At 42.2% G+C, this 16244-nt stretch overlaps 1 protein-coding gene across 2 annotated transcripts in view; it reads left to right on the top strand.

The window, feature by feature from the left end:
- The first annotated feature begins 5024 nt into the window (after window positions 1–5024).
- The window catches only part of prkar2aa (protein kinase, cAMP-dependent, regulatory, type II, alpha A), a 70294-nt gene continuing 59074 nt past the window's right edge, over window positions 5025–16244 (top strand). The window contains exons 1-2 of one of the 2 annotated variants that reach the window (XM_080445749.1): window positions 5025–5665; window positions 8399–8682. In XM_080445749.1, coding sequence (XP_080301875.1) covers window positions 8442–8682 — 241 coding nt within the window. In that variant the 5' untranslated portion in view covers window positions 5025–5665; window positions 8399–8441. Of the gene's footprint in view, window positions 5666–8394; window positions 8683–16244 lie in introns of both variants that reach the window. The other variant, XM_080445750.1, reaches the window with a different exon arrangement.

Below are 16244 nucleotides of genomic sequence, written 5' to 3'. Positions count from 1 at the left end.
ATTGGCTTAGGAATGCGACAAAAACAATTAAGAAATCTCCATGAATTCAAGGTTTCATGGGGTGTGTAATAGATTGAAAATAAGTAATTTTTTGGGTGAACTACTTCAAGGAAGTGAGTTTTTAGGGTCAGTCTACAGATAGTTTTTTTTTTACAAGCTAACTGCTAGGGCACACACAGCCAACCTCCCACTGTGGGTGAATGTAGCTTGTAATAGTAATGGTTGCCAGATGAAGTCCAATAAAAATATGCAACACTTTGTGAGGAAATTGTGAGTTTGATCAGCATGGTTCATGACTGGCTAGACCGTGTTTTTTTTCACACAGGAGCAGGAGGTTAATGCATGATGCTGCAAAAATACAGACTGATCCATTTTGAGGTTGCCTTGCCTGTTCACAACAGGTTGCTGGGGAGATACATACATTAACCATCAGGTGGCAGTGTAATCTCACGATTTCATTTCCATTGAAGCCTAAAGCCAGTTTTTATGAATGTTCTGAATCTGATCAGTAGCCTTGATTCAAGAATACCACACACAGACTTGAATGAAGCAAGGATTTGGTAATGCCCTAGAGACTGTATTTTTTTGGTTATTATCTCTGTCATGCACAGCAGGGGACTAGTTCATTAGACTTTCTTCTATGTTTACATCTTGATCATTCATGAAAGCCCTTAGCTCTGAACTCGGCAAAATCTGCACCTGGCTCATTGATAACAAACTATCATTACACCTGGGCAAAACTGAATCCATTCTTTTGGGGTCCAGAATTAACCTCTGCAAGGCAAAAGACTTCACAGTCAAAGTGGGTGACAATGTTATCACAAGGAAAGAAGAAATTACCTACCTGGGTTGTATTTTAGAGGACAACCTTTCCTGTGAAAAAATGGCAACAAAAGTAATCAGAAAATTTGACCAAGATTTCTATTCAGGATCTCCTCGGTGGTCAGTAGGAACACACTGAGACACCAGCTGGCCGAGCACTCATCCAATGTTTTTTTTTCTTTTTTTTTACTATGCATGCACCTCATGGTGTAGCACCACAAAAGCATTAAAAACAAGGCTTCAGGCCAAAACAAACTGGTCAGGTTACTACTTGGCCTCACACCTAGAACTCACATAACCCCTGCTCATTATGCTAGGGTGGGATGGCTCAGAGTAGAGCACAAGGACAGAGTACAGCAACTTGCAATGGGCCTGGTCTTCAAGACACTTAAGACTACAGAGACACCCATGTACCTGTCAAACTACTTAAAAACACACAGGCACAACACCAGAGGGAGCTCCACCGATCTCGTCCATCCCAGATTCGGCACAAACATGGGGTTGAATTCGTTTGACTGCTATGCCACCAAAATGTGGATTGCCCTACTAACAGACATCAAAAAGTGTGACTCCTTACCCTCCTTCAAAACCGCCATAATCTTTTATGGTGGTTACAGGTATTAAATATAAATTACAGGTACCTGCCTGTAATTTGTAACTGGTCCTTGTAAAGTCTAAGCTTAACACCAGAAACTGTTTACTGTACATATACGTTTTATTGCTACTAGTGTTGATGATGTCTTGTATATTATTGTATGTCTTTAAATGTCTCAATGAATTGAATACACAGGGCCACAATGGAAACAAGCCCTTAGCGCTTTTTGTGTTATCTTTTTAGCACCATTGTATAATCGTACCACTGTACTATTTGCAAACTGTTAATAAAGTATTCAATCAATCAATTCAATCAATCAATCAATCAATCAATCAATCATACTCTTCCTCTCTCACACATTCTCTCCTTTGCATCTCCTGCCTTCTGAATTTATCTTCTCCTCCTATCCTATCTGAAAATGTAAGCTATTAGCATAGGAGCTGGAGCCTTGGCATCACATTAGGGGCACATCCCAGTGGAAAAATTAGAGAGAGAGAGATTGATAAGGCTTGAGGAAGAGAAAAGGAGATGTAATGAGAGAGAAAGGAGAAGATACTCATGCGATTATGTTTTGCAATGAAATGTTGGTGTAAAATTCTAACCGTGCTATCAATATGAAACAGAAAATATCTAAAAGGGTTATAATACAAGTAAAGTAATAACGCACACATGTGACAGGATGAATGTCATCATTTCCAACAAGCAGTGATTCACTCGTAGTGCTCTCATGGAAAATCTCATGGAAAAACGGTACTCAATCTCCACAGATATTGTTCCAGGATGTTTATGTTAAGTGGAGTGGGTTTTGTTCATAACCAGTGGGGACATAAATATTCACAAGCCGATAAATCTCAGGAGTGTGGTCAACTTGCAAGATCAACTGACATGCGAGGTTAGGGAATGTCAAGAGGAAGTTCATGATGTTGGCTTATGTAGACTATAGAATCGAGAACATATAGGATCCTTATCTTTTGCATTGATTTATTTGAACTACTTTGCTCTAACTGCTCTCATCATGGCCAATTTACCACAATCTTGGCAAATAGACATTGAGTTTTTTTTTAAATCACAACTATTACACAATAAGCCTATTTACAGTTTGTACAGCAGCAATCCGCCAGCAGAGGGCAACTTAAGACATGTTTTAATTTCCATGTAACTTGGAACAAATCTGCTCTATAAACCAATCAGATATTGGTTCTTCGAGGAATTAAATCCGGGCTCACTGTGGCCATGGCAACGGCTTTACCTCTGTGACAGCGGGGTGATGGAGGGCAGGAGAAGAGAGCAAGGCTGTTATTTAGCATCTCAGCCTATTGGGTTGGAAGAGAATGTGTGCCAGTATCCTTTTATCTGTCTCATTTAGCAGCAAGCTGCTAGGCCGATCTAGGCCGCAGTATGAGTGTGTTAGCACAGTTCTGATGATAAAAGTTAAAATGCAATCAAAAAGTAACACAGACACCATGTTGCTGATGTTAATGGTAGGTGTGACAAAAAGAAACATGCGTGCACACACAAATAATTTCACAACTCAGAATATGTAAGGAGGGAAAGCTGGGGCTGAGGTGAGTAGTAAGTGTGTGTGTGTGTGTGTGTGTGTGTGTGTGTGTGTGTGTGTGTGTGTGTGTGTGTGTGTGTGTGTGATGATGGCCTATAAACCATGGCGATAAAGGAGTGCTTTGCTGAGCCAGCCTTTACCTAGAGTAGTCTGTCATCAAGAAAAGAAGGAAGGAGCAAATAGAGGGAAACTTTGGGGGCTTCATTTTAGTTGGCTAATTTCTTCTGTATCTTTTGGCCTTTAACTCTCAGGTACCAGGCTTAAGGGAAAGGCAACCTGTCACATATTTCAAACCACAAGACTCAGGTGAGTCACTGTCTGAAATAATGACAAATATTCAGTCAGTCACACTCAAAGGAGTGAGTAATGTAAAACAAAAAAAAAAAAAAAAAGGAGGAGGAAATGCTTCAGCCTTGTGTGTTAGAAGCTCCTTTTCAAACACAATTCAGGCCCATTTCCCCTTTTCAAGTTCTATGAAGAAAAAGAATAGCATACAGAGTGGCCAAATAGCCTACAGTAGACTGAATTTGTCTATCAATCATCAAACATAGGTTTGATGATTGATCCCTTCAATATAACATATCTAGGGATTTGTTCTGTCGAGGTGTCTTCTTAGTGCTGCTGAACCCCTGCTGGCTGCCTTTTAAATTTCAACTAAATGCCAAAAAAGTGTATGTAGTTTTCTTATAATTTCATATCCCAGCTCACACAAGAAAGAAGAAGAAAAAGTGACAGGCTCACTTAGCAGTAGGCGAACTTCCACAGGTAAAATCCACTTGTAAAGGCAATGAATAGAAGTCTGTTCCACAGTTTTGCAACAAAAAACAAACAAAACAAACGAACACAAAAACACAACAAAATCCTCCCTGCACTTAAAGGACGACTTTGCCAATTTTCAACCTATCTTCATATAATTGGTCCTCACTAATGCTCACAATAAAATGATAAACTTTTGGTCTCCGCCAGGCCGAAGGCGTGGCAGAGAGTTTTGCATCCTGTCCATCCGTCTGTGTGTGCATGCGTGTGTCTGTCTGCGAGCAGCTAATCTCCGGCACCGCGTTGGCTTGGTCGCAGCGAAACTGTGCACACACACTCCCTGGATGCCAGAGCAGAACCTCTGCCCCAATTTTTTCACATAAGCCTGTTATAGTGCCACCAGGAGGCATATTTTTGCAAACACATTTTTTGACAGTACTCTGACAGATTTTGTCCAAACATCACGCATATCGGTACACAGTAGGCCTATCTCATCTCTGTAGTCATTAAACGAAACAGGTCTTTCAGATTTTTCATATTCCATCCTGATTGGTTAAGATTGACCTCCAAAGTTTGCAGGCGTGCTCCGTTTTGAACAAAATGCCTCAAATCATGAACACAGGCCGAGGAAGAAATGCCACTTGAAGTTTTTTATTTGAATTCTCAAATCAGCTGTGTCTCATAGAAGGGCTGTGGACGCTTCAGAAACCCGCCTACCAGTGACATCATCGTTAGGCGGAGGTTTTTTCAAACAAGATTTCAAATTTTGTATTTAGATTTTTAATAACACAAAAACAATGGCTTCCATTATAGCATGCTAACTTTCCAGGAATAGAAAGTCTGCAGTTTCTATTAGCTTGGATTCCCCATCGATGATGTCACTGGTAGGCGGGTTTCTGAACTGTCCACAGCCCTCCTGTCCTCTGAGAGACACAGCCCGAGTAGACAAAAATTGTACCATATAGATATATAATGAGCATTAGTGAGGACTAGTTATATTATGAAGATAGGTTGAAAATGGGTGAAGTCGTCCTTTAATACTGATTGAAATTTCCACCAGATCCAAAGGCGGGCTCTGTTCGCCACTTGACGAGGCTGCTTGACGAATCTGCATTACACTCCCGCCTTCAATCCTATCTAATTGGCTTATGTTTGCAGCGAGTTGCATGTGTATCGCTGGAAGAGCCTGTCAATCAACATCACAGCTGAAGCCGCATCACGCCCCCGGAGAGGAACAGCCCCGCCCACTGACAGAGCGCCAGCGGCTACCCTCTCTGTACGTGTGGAGCCACAGCCACAGTAGTGCCCGGAGAGGCAGAAAAAGGAATTCCTAACCCATTTGTTTTATCCCCGTGCCGTTATTAGTCATTTAACCCGTTGCAATCGCCCCTTTCTTGTTCACCCGGGTTTCATTTAACGGGTTTATTTCGGTTGTTTTGCAAGGCTCCAGAGCAAAACGCCGGGCTCGGGATCTGTCACCCGGCTTCAGCTGAGTAGCGTGTGTGTGTCGTCGTGCGGAGGCAGCTGCTAACAAGTAGTTAGCAAGTCGGCTAGCTAGTTAAGTTAGCTAGCTTAGCTAGCTCCAGATTGCCGTTAACAAGTCCCACCCTTTGCTCTCCAGTGTGTGTGTGTGGAGGGACGTCGCCCGGTTGAGAAGCTGCAGCGGACAGACAACTCCACTTACTTGCTTTTATCCCCCCAGTTTTGCCAGTATCGGTGTTGTAGAGCTGGCTGGCTAGCTTATAAACTGAAGTAGTAGTAAACGTTAGCTGGCTTAACGCTAACGGTTACAGCGTTTTCATTGAAAAAAGGGTAACGGTCGCTACACTGGCAAGGAGACGGTCTAAAAGGAAGAGGCGAAATAAAAGAGAACAGGGAAGAAGCCGAGAATAAGGAGGGGACTGGCTGCTTTAGCCGGGGAGCTCCATTTACACGTAAGTGTGCCACAGTTGAGTCAATCAGTTACTTTTACCCAAACGGCTTACTGTAATGCTCTGCCTGCATCATAGCAACGTTTATCCAACAAGCTACTTACGGTGGCTTATAGCTCCCACGGTCAGTCCGCCATACTACTGCTAACGGTAATGTAGAGCCTCTCCTGAAGGCGTTTGACTAGCAGCAAGACACCTAAAGACTGGTTCCACCACGCTTCTTTTATAGTCATTTCTTAATCAACTAGATTGGTTATGTACATGGGCCAAATGGTCAATGTATCTATCTTTGGATTGAGTAGCACATTAAGCTAATTAGAAGAAGCCATATGAGCTAGCTAATCCTGCAGACTGCTGTTAACAGTATAGCCACTTTACAGGCTACTAATGACATAGACTGCTGCAACTTGACAGCTCAGCTACCAACGACACCTAACGTTACTCAAAAACCAGCATAACCACTCTGGGTTATCTTTCTTCACATTGCCAACATTAGGCCTGTATCTTTACACACAGACAGGCGGGTTACAGATGTGGCAACTGTGTTCCAGGGCTCAACACTAGATAAATTGTCCAGTCGCCAGTGACAGCGTTCTGATCAATGGCAACCCTAGAATCTATTCAACCGTCAACGTGATATGGTCTGTGTTGCGGACCACCTCCTGTCTAGCAGCCTATTACTGCTGTCATCATCAGTCAGACAGACACTATAACACATACACTCACACACACATGGACACAATGTACCAACAAAGCTAGCAAGTCACAGTGCTCTGGCCAAATCTGCTATTAGTCCATCCATTAAAATAAATCAAAACTCAATCCTACAAACACAGTGGTAACCAGAAGAGTGGACAACTGAGAAGTCTGCCCCCCCCCCCGGAAGACTGGCCACTGTTTGGGTTGAGGACTGGGCCCCTGAGATAGATTTTTAGGGGGAAGTCTGGGCACTACTCTTCTTGAGTAACAACTTACTGAAGGTTGAAGGTTAAGATAGTTTTGACAATGTAAAGCGGCTAAATTAATGGCCCTATCAATCTGTGTTCCCCATAAACATTTTGCCTGTTTGGCCATTTAACAAAAATTATCAAATACTATTGTCTGTAAAACATTGGCATGTTGGGGTGCATCTCTTATTTCTCCACATAGAGGTGGCAACCTTCAGACCTCAATTTTACACAATTACAAAGTTGTCTCTGTGTAGCCTAACTCATCATCAGCAGCAGTACATACAGCTTTGATTCACACAAAGAGGTGTCAAACATCTGTTTAAAGAAATGACCACAAGTTGTGATCAGCCAGGATGCAAATTACTGTAAAAAGGTGCTTCAGGACTGTATAAGATTAAGATTCAAGATTCCAAGACTTTGTCACATGTCTCATGTTTATGGGCCGTGTAATGTTAAATGTTTTACTACAAGTAGTAGGCTAATGTCCAATATAGTACGATATTTAATGTAAAAAAAAAGGTCCCCACCAAAATGAAGGATGGACATTTTTTAACAAATGTATGATCAACCATTTACAGGCAGAAATCATGTTGCATAAACAACAACATTGGCAGTTTGTATGAATTAATATTTTGCTGAATTTTCGTAACGTCCTAGATCGGCCCCAGTGTTGGAAGTAGTACTCAGATTTTGTACCTATAGCAATATCACAATGTACTGAATGTAGTGATACAATTTTTACAAGTAAAAGACATGTATTGAAAACTTTACTTGAGTAAAAGTAAAAAATTATTGGTATCAACATGTACTTAAAGGTAAGGTTAGCGACATTTTTTGATATTTTTTTGTTAAATTCTCATAGCAATCATTGCTATTGAGTGTTTGTTCAGTAACAGGGGTCTCCCTGTCTCTCCAGCTCTCTAATAAACAGAAAATAAATGTTCAGGTGGGTGGCCACATTTCAGCCAATCAGGAGATAATGTTACAGTTACAATTTTGTCTGCTCATTTCTTTGTGTCATCACTTCCATTTGGTTATCCTTGGTTATCCTGTATCCTGTGTGAGTTCTCTCTCCTCATTGGATAAAATTGGTATCCCGGCCTGAAAATATATTTTCTGTTTATGAAAGAGCTGGAGAGACAGGGAGACCCCTGATACTGAACAAAGTAAACACTCTATAGGAATAAGTATTATCAGAATATAGAGCTATTTAACACTTATTTTGAAGTATTATCAGAATATAGAGCTATTTAACACTTATTTTGACAAAGTGAAATCACTTGATCTACAGTACAAGCTCACAATGTGCCATACCACGGTGCGTTGTGAGCTTGTTTATTAGAATAATCAACGTTGACAGGCAGACAGCTAGACACCCAGACCACACCCACAGCAAGAATGGTGGTCATTGATGTTGTGGTCTGGAACACAGAATGCAAACAAAAAATAAATAAATGTTTAAAACTTCACATACGAAGTATTCCCGGTGCCCACTCTGTTTTGGTGCCCAGACTTCTTAGGTGCCCATACCTTTTGGTGCCCAGTATTCCCAGTGCCAACTCTGTTTTGGTGCACGGATATACGAAGTACCCACTCTGTTCTGACTCTGTGTTGGTGCCCAGATTTACCAGGTGCCCACCCTACTGAGGTGCCCAAATTTACCAAGTGCCCACAATGTTTTGTTGCCCACCCTTCATGTATTCAACACAGTTATGTCCCATACAATACTCAAATAATTGATCTCCTTCCCTCTTCCAAATACCCCCCCCCCCTCTTCTGTAGACAGCAATCGCCGCAATCAAGTCTCTCACAAACACAGCGAGCCAGCCATGAGTATCGAGATACCTGTGGGCTTGACGGAGCTGCTGCAGGGCTACACCGTGGAGGTGCTCCGGCAACGGCCGTCAGACCTGGTTGATTTCGCCGTACAGTACTTCACCCGCTTGCGGGACACCAGAAGCCAGGATGGAGCGGGTGCCGTTAAAGGCAAAGTGATGTTTGATGGGGAGCCGATGCAGACAGAGTCCAATGGAGAAGACGATGATGATGACGACGACTCTGACTTTGAACGTAAGACGACATTGTGATGTGGCAGATGTGGTGGTCTGCTGTTGGAGTGTGGGCACAGAAGTGTGTGTGAGAGATGTAGAGTGACAGGAGGTGGAGAGTACACTGTAAAATCCTGTGTGTTCATTTCACTTTGAGTTGCAAATGGATGAATTAACACTGAGGATTCTACTGTGTTTGAGTAAGCGAGTGAGTGTGTGTGTGTGTGTGTGTGTGTAAGTGAGTGAGTGAGTAAATGAGGAAGAGAGAATTGTGAAAGTGACTTGAGTGAAGCCTTGACAGGGGCCTTTGTTCTTTATTCTGAAGACGGTTGGGGAGTGAGAGAGATTCTTCAATGGCTTGATGCGTGGCATCGTCTTTACACTTGAGTACAGTACCCTGCCCCCACCACTCATCTCTCATGTGCTCTTTGGGGAAATAAAAAACCTGTTGAGCCGTGAATGAGAAAGAAACCAATGTAGTACATGTGCGTGTATGTGCTGTATGGCATTGAAGTATTTGTACTAACAATAGAGACGTCTTGCAGACCCCGGCCTTCATATCTCTTATGCAATGGGTGCTCAGGTGGCACAGGGCTACTACAGTTCCTATTCACTAGTGTGGAGAACTGAACCACAATGGAAACAAGCCCTCAGGGCTTTTTGTGTTTTCCTTTTAGCATTATTGTATAATTGTAGCTCTGTACTTTTTGCAAACTGTTAATAAAGTATTCAATCAATCAACCAAACAGTATGGGTTTGAATCCTCTGGTGCCTTTGGCTGGGACCGGGAGTCCGCATAATTGGCCATGTTCACGGGAAGGAAACAGGACAGGGAGGCCAATCTTTGTTGTTGGACCACTGCACCAGTGACTCCTATGTACAGATTAGGCACGAGGCACTCAGGACACCTGTTAGCAGGGGGTGTTGAACTGAAGGAGTAGGGTATTCTCAGTCTATGTTGTCCCGGTGAAGCTCCTTATTGGCAGGTGAACCAGTGAAAAAGCAGTGATAAGACTACACAGTGTGTCTGGAATTCAGGAATTTGCGACGACTGGGTACGACTAAATTGGTAGAGAAAGGGGGAAAATAATTGACATTTGGCAATAAGGCAATGCCTTGCTTTGCTCAGAGTGTCTGAGAGCAATGTGACCTGGATCAGACCAGTGTGCCGTGGAGCCAGGGGCCGTTACCTTGTGAATGGATGCTCTGTTTTTTCCTCAATGAGCAGATCCACTGTGATGTGCTATGGGTCTATCTGGGGCGTATCTTGTTAAGTCCATTGATGCATTTTTCTGACAAGGTAGATGAGAGGGATTCACCAGTGATCAAGGCAATTATTTTTATTTTTGTGTGTGTGTGTTATTAACTCTTAATGTTCCTTTTTGATTGCTGGCATTCCATTGATTCCATTGATTCTTCTCCATGTGTACTGATGTGCAAGATGTACATCTTGCTCAGTGATGAAAAACCCCATCCGTTCTAAAATGCAGTAGTTACTAGCTATTTCAGTGATTCAGAATGTATGCTTTTGTACGATCTTGCTTTGCGTTTCAGACCCATTGGCTAGGACAGCGAAGAGGGGAATTTTGAGGGCAGTTTTAACATTCACACAAGTGGACTTTTTGGTTGTTGTCAAGCAGCTGTGACCTCAGCTGCAGGGGCTTTGTGTATACTGCGTGTGTGTGTGTGCGCGCGTGCGCGCGTGTGTGTTTGTGGGTGTGTGTGTATGTGTCTATACTGTGTCAAAGCCAACAGATATGCTTACAGCTCGATTTCACACCCGTTCAAATTCCATCCCGATGACGACATCAAGCTACTCTTTCCGGTACAGAGTGATCAGGGGTCAGATGTTGAGCATGCTCCACACCTCATCAAAGTTAAGCACCCTGGCCTGCATAGGGAGCTGATTCTAAATCCAGGTCTCAGAGGGGGAAATGTTCCCTGCACGGATTGGGTCACACACATGACATCCATGTTATTGGATTATTCAATCAGGCCCAGTGTACACTGCCCTTGGGGGAGATTCAGTTCCAGATAGTATATATGGGAAAAAATACTTGTATGGCTACAGAATATCATGTGCTTCTGGCTGCCCTTACCGCAAGCACCGCTAATGCACTCATTGAGTTCCACAGTACCAAGCTGCATATGCTAAAATATATATGTTATACAGAAAAGTTTGCATAAGAACTACTGTTGCGGCTTGAGATTCTAAGTAGGTGTGGGTTTGCTTTTTTCAGTTGTATTCGTTGATGATTGTTGCACTGCTGAATTTCTTTCTTCTGCTCCAAAATTGTCCAATTTTAAAGAGGGTCATGTGATCCTTGGGGTCATACAGTGACACAGAGGAACTGTGTCACCCCATCCTGACTGCCAGCGAGCCACGAAAAGTCATTAAAAGACATGTGTTTCAATCAGACTGTCCTGACGTACCGCGAGCGGTGTGCAGCGACGTCATCCACCCCTCAAATATTCGCTGTGTCTCTATTTGAGCGAGGGTTTTGCGGCCGTGTTCCCACCCCAAACTATTTTTATTGGTTGAGATCTGCATGCTGCTTTGCACCCATTCCTGGAATACAGCTATTTTTATTGTCAGAAGATTATTTAAGAGTGAAGGAAATTGGATGTTAAAATGGCATAGTCGACGGACAACACTGCAGCTTCTATAGCACACATTGCTCCTGACGCAATTCATATTTATATTTGAGGTTTGTTCATGGTATAGTGAGACCATTGTTACGTCATATAATAGTCTATTTCAGTACAGTTCAAACCGTAATCAAACAGTACAGTGAGACCCTCGTTACTTCATATTTATATTACAGGATATTTCAAACAGTCAAACTGTATAGATAGTGGTTGTTACTAAAGGAAGGGACTAGGTGTGTGACTGTGTGTGTGTGCATACGTTTGTAGCTTTGTGAAGCGGAGATATTCCTTTCCTGTCCTCTCATTAGGTATTCATTTGTTGTTTTGATTGGTTCAGACAATGTCACAATGCCATGGCAGACACTCCATAATATCAGGACAGTTTCTCGCGCAATATCATCGCCAGATCCCTCGCTCGTTGGCAATCAGGATGAGGTGTTATACTGTCAAGATGAGTGGAATTGGATTCAGACCTTCCACTGAAAGGTTCATTTGCAGTTTGAGGAGAAAAGTGGCACTTTAAATTCACCACACAAAAGCACTCATTAACAAAATGATTAGGCCTATTAAGGTCATATCTCTAGTGACTCTTCTTTTTAATAATAACCATACTAGTCAGCAATCTGTTAGAGCACTGAAGGTCATTTGTACATATCATTCTGGCAACCAAAATGGGGGCAAAATTCACAGTGTTTGTAACAGTTTGTAAGTCAGGGACTTACTGTATGTGTTAATAAACATACTAAGATCTATGACGATGGTCTGAGGCTTAGCTAGCCCCCTTGGCCTTTTCCCCAGTCTTCCAGAGGTTTAAACCTTTCGGTTGAGAGCTCATTAGAAATGTATTGCCTGCCTCTGGAACCCGGGCTGATGAAAGCATATCACTGCTCTTGTCATGCGGGGACCCTACCAGAAGTAGGCCACTGACCCATTTTGTGTTTTGACCTATAGTCTAAGAAAGCAGGCTATAGGGAAATTGGGTTATTTTCTTTTATTAAGAAGTAGATGGACAACACTCTTTTTATTGTTCCTTGTTGAGAGACAGTAGGGAAGCGGAGAGCGAAACAGCGTGAGGGATGCTCAGGAGAGAAGGCTGTTTTCTTTAAAGGGAAGTGGGCAGTCCACTCCCACAAGTAATTTGTTTTGCCTCGTCAAAACAGATGGTTGGAATTGAGAGGGAAACGGCATAGGGAATACACAGAAGTTAAGGCAGGCATCTGGTGGGATTTGAACGTAAGCTGCAAAAAAGAACATACGGTATGGTCCAGAGACTCGTACACCTTCACTGAAAACAACACAGATGGTAGAAAAGCTGGGATGAAAATGGTGGAGGGCCAGAGGTCAGGAGGCTTCTGGTGGGGTATCCTGTGCTGGGAAGGGGCACAAAGGAGTTCAAAGAGGGTGGGTCTATACTACACATTCATTGGGCACAATATAGGGGATGTAACCTAGTTTCCGTAGTAAATGTGTAGGGATAGGAAACTTTGTTAAACAGAGGATTAAGAAAGTATTTGTTATTTCCACAAGGTCAGGGGTAGAGAATGAGATCATGTTTTTGCCCCTGCTGTCTGTGTGTGTGTTATAATCTAATATTGGAAAAAATGTATAAATATTAGTATCGGCTGCTCATTTTGTGACGCTGTGAATCCCAGTGGAAGGGAAAATCCTTCCACCTGGTGTAATAGCTTGACCTGGTAAATCCTCTCCCGTCTTGGAAGGACGACATTACACACTCAGACAGACACACAGACACACAGATTCCATCAGGGATCTCCATATATGGGCATAAAAAGGACACAGATAGACTGACACACACACAGATTTTGTACATTTCTGAACTGAACTCTTTCCGTGGAGGAATCCACCCTCAGTATCAAGTGGTGGGTCCCATGGACACCCAGCAGCGCTTACAGCTTTAGCAAGGTTAACCCATGGCACTAACTGTGGCCGTGTTAGTGGCCGAGTTCCTATTGAAGTAAGCAGGTAATGGAATGGCTTTTTCTTTTCTTTTTTTAAGTAAAGTTTATTCAAAGAGTAGAAACATGTACACATGACATTGTATTCAAGTTACAAAAATAAAGAAGCAACTCTTTGGTTTTAGATTTTCTCCCACAACTTCCTTCCACCCCTCCCCATTTCTTTTCTAAAATCTGCCTGAGAGAGATGGAGAGAAGGAAAGGGAGAGACGGAGAGAGAGAAGGAAACTGTCTCACTGTGTGACTGAAAGAGAGAGAAGAATGACTTTGAAAGGAATAATATCTCACGTGCACTGCACTCTCAGTAACTCCAACACAGAACAGCACAAAGCTGTCCAGCAAGAGTCACCTGTATACATAAAACTTAAGTGTTTAGTTTGGATCATGGTGGCATGACGGCATGTCACATCTCAGATGTGAACAGACACAGCACTGGATGGTAAAAATGTTTTGTCTGATTTATCAAGGAACACTTGTGCAATAAGGACTTATAATCAGTCTTCTTAGCATGTATGTTTTGTTTAGCTGTCAGGATTCTATTCAGAGTTCTGCCTCAGGACCAGTATGGAGAGAGCTGGAGAAGTGTACTTGGTATATGTTACAACTGGCTGAGACAACAGGTTTCTGTGTGGATGGGTGCTGCTGTGTACATGCTTAATTTGTTTAAACAAGGCATATTTTTCCGCTCAACACACAACAAATAAATATTCAATTAAACATATTAAATATGATATGAGTCACATTGCTTTTGACATGCAAACAAACATGAAAACTCATTAACTTATTAACAGTTGCTTCATACATTAATGGCCACAATACACAAGCAACAATATGAGGCTGTTTAAATGGGGAATTTATAAACAAAGGGTTTAGATTCTAAAGCACGTTTTAATTACTTGGCTGTAATAAAATGTGATCCACATAGATCTGATCTGGTTTCCCAATATTCAAACCATTATTGGTGTTTCATTATTAAAGTTTATCAGCAGCCTTAGTAAGTACCTCACAAGAGCTCTTAAAGCACAGAGAGTACTCACATAATCTCATAATGGCACAATAGAACATCTAAACAGTGAAGTTTGTAGTACAACAGAATTAACCATGTGTTGGTTAAAGAACTCTTATCTTTATTGAGAAACCAGTTTGGTTGCCACTGCCAGCCACCATGGGTGGAAATCCAATGGTACACTGTGTGTGTGTGCGTCTGCGTGCATGGCTGTGCGCACTCGCACGTGCATGTAGAGCGCCACTGTTTGTTTGCTTGTTGTTTCTGTTTGAACCCAGGGTTAATGTTGCCAGAGGCATGATCATAGACAATACATAATGAAGTTCCGACTCTCATTCTCTCCCTCTGTCTTTGGCTTTCCAACCCTTTATCCATCATCTCTTTTAATCTCCTCCCTTCTTCTCTTTCCTTCTCACTCCCGCTTTCTCCCTTGTTGACCCTATCTTTCAGAGTCTTACACACACACACACACACGCACACACTTTATCTCCTCTTTTTCTCTCTGACTCTCTTTCTGTCTTCATTTAATTACATTCAAATCTTCATTGGCCCACAAGGGAAATTTTGTTTGTGCAGACAGGATCCAATAATGGAAAACACATACTGTATACTGTGCCATACAGTCAAGCAGACATCAAATGATACAGCTAGTCAGTAGCACAATGTAGAAAGTATTAGCCTAATAAGCCTATACTCTTTAGATTTGCAACTTGCTATAATAACTTTGGAATTGTTGAGGTTGTGTTGTAGAAGAGTGTACTGCTGCTAAGCTGATACTGATGATAAGGTTGGAATCATCCTATTCAGTCAGATTTGCTAGTGAATTTGACCTTTTCCCTCAGCAGTACAATGGTTGTGAGCTAGCCAGGGTTATTTTTGGGATAGGGCAGAGCTTCACTGTTCATTACACAGGTTAACTGCCTCTTGTCAGTCTTTTCTACTACAGTACTTCCCTTGTCTTGAACAGGTGAGCTTATTGTGTGAAGTAATGTTCAAGGCGAGTTTAAATTAGACACATTTTCACTCCTACCTCTGGCTTCAAGTGAGAGAGTTATGCTGCGTTCACACGGGCAGATTCAAAGATACAGGCTACCATTCATTTTCAATGGAAGCCAGCGACATGAAGATACAAAGCAACATCCGACGTTTTGTAGCTGCTACAAAAGATACAAAGATACAAAGCTACAAATTGAAGTTGAGCTGGGTTCAACTTCCAGATACAAAGATTTTGTTCAGTAACAGGGGTCTCCCCGTCTCTCCAGCTCTTTAATAATCAGAATTTTTTTCAGGTGGGTTGCCAAGCCTGATGCCTGCTGGTGATGCGAGGTTACCCGTCCCCAGTGAAGGAAGCTTAGAGCTCTGCTCTGAAAGCCATATTGGCTCATGTACTGTAGCTGGTCGTGGCAGCTGTTGCTGCTGCTGATGTTGTTGCTGTTGATCTGCCTGTGGGCGGGACACAACTTTGGATGCTGCTGCTGTTGTTAACACTTGTTTTATAAGCACAATATCCAGAGAGTTACACTCACACGTCCGTTTTCCATAAAGAAAAGAGAGATGACGTGATATAGAACCAGCGAATAATCCTTACCACCGTTACCTCCACTATAACACTGTTGGTGTGTTAACAGGGATGAACCAAACATAGAATTCATTCAATAATAACTGTATATTGTTACACTGTATGTTGTTACAGAAGATTGGATTCAGATTCGATATGTATTTCAATCTGATTTTATGAGAGAATTGACAGCCCTAATACTGCAGTCAACTGCCACTACAGTGAGAGTGGTAATGTCATACTGTTGTCTGTTTGGACATATTCTATTGTATTACAAACTAATTTGATGATTGTAATGTTTGTGTTCATTTCCTGTCAGTTCTGTTTGATAAATTGACATTTAGTTGCTGATTTGGCTGCATGATATACAAACGGACCATCTCATTACGTGTGTG

The sequence above is a fragment of the Gymnoscopelus braueri genome (genome assembly GCF_963280865.1).
Source record: "Gymnoscopelus braueri genome assembly, chromosome: 12".
Lineage (NCBI taxonomy): Eukaryota > Metazoa > Chordata > Actinopteri > Myctophiformes > Myctophidae > Gymnoscopelus > Gymnoscopelus braueri.
The sequence above is the reverse complement of the archived record's forward strand: the minus strand, read 5'-3'. Positions and strand labels throughout refer to the sequence as shown.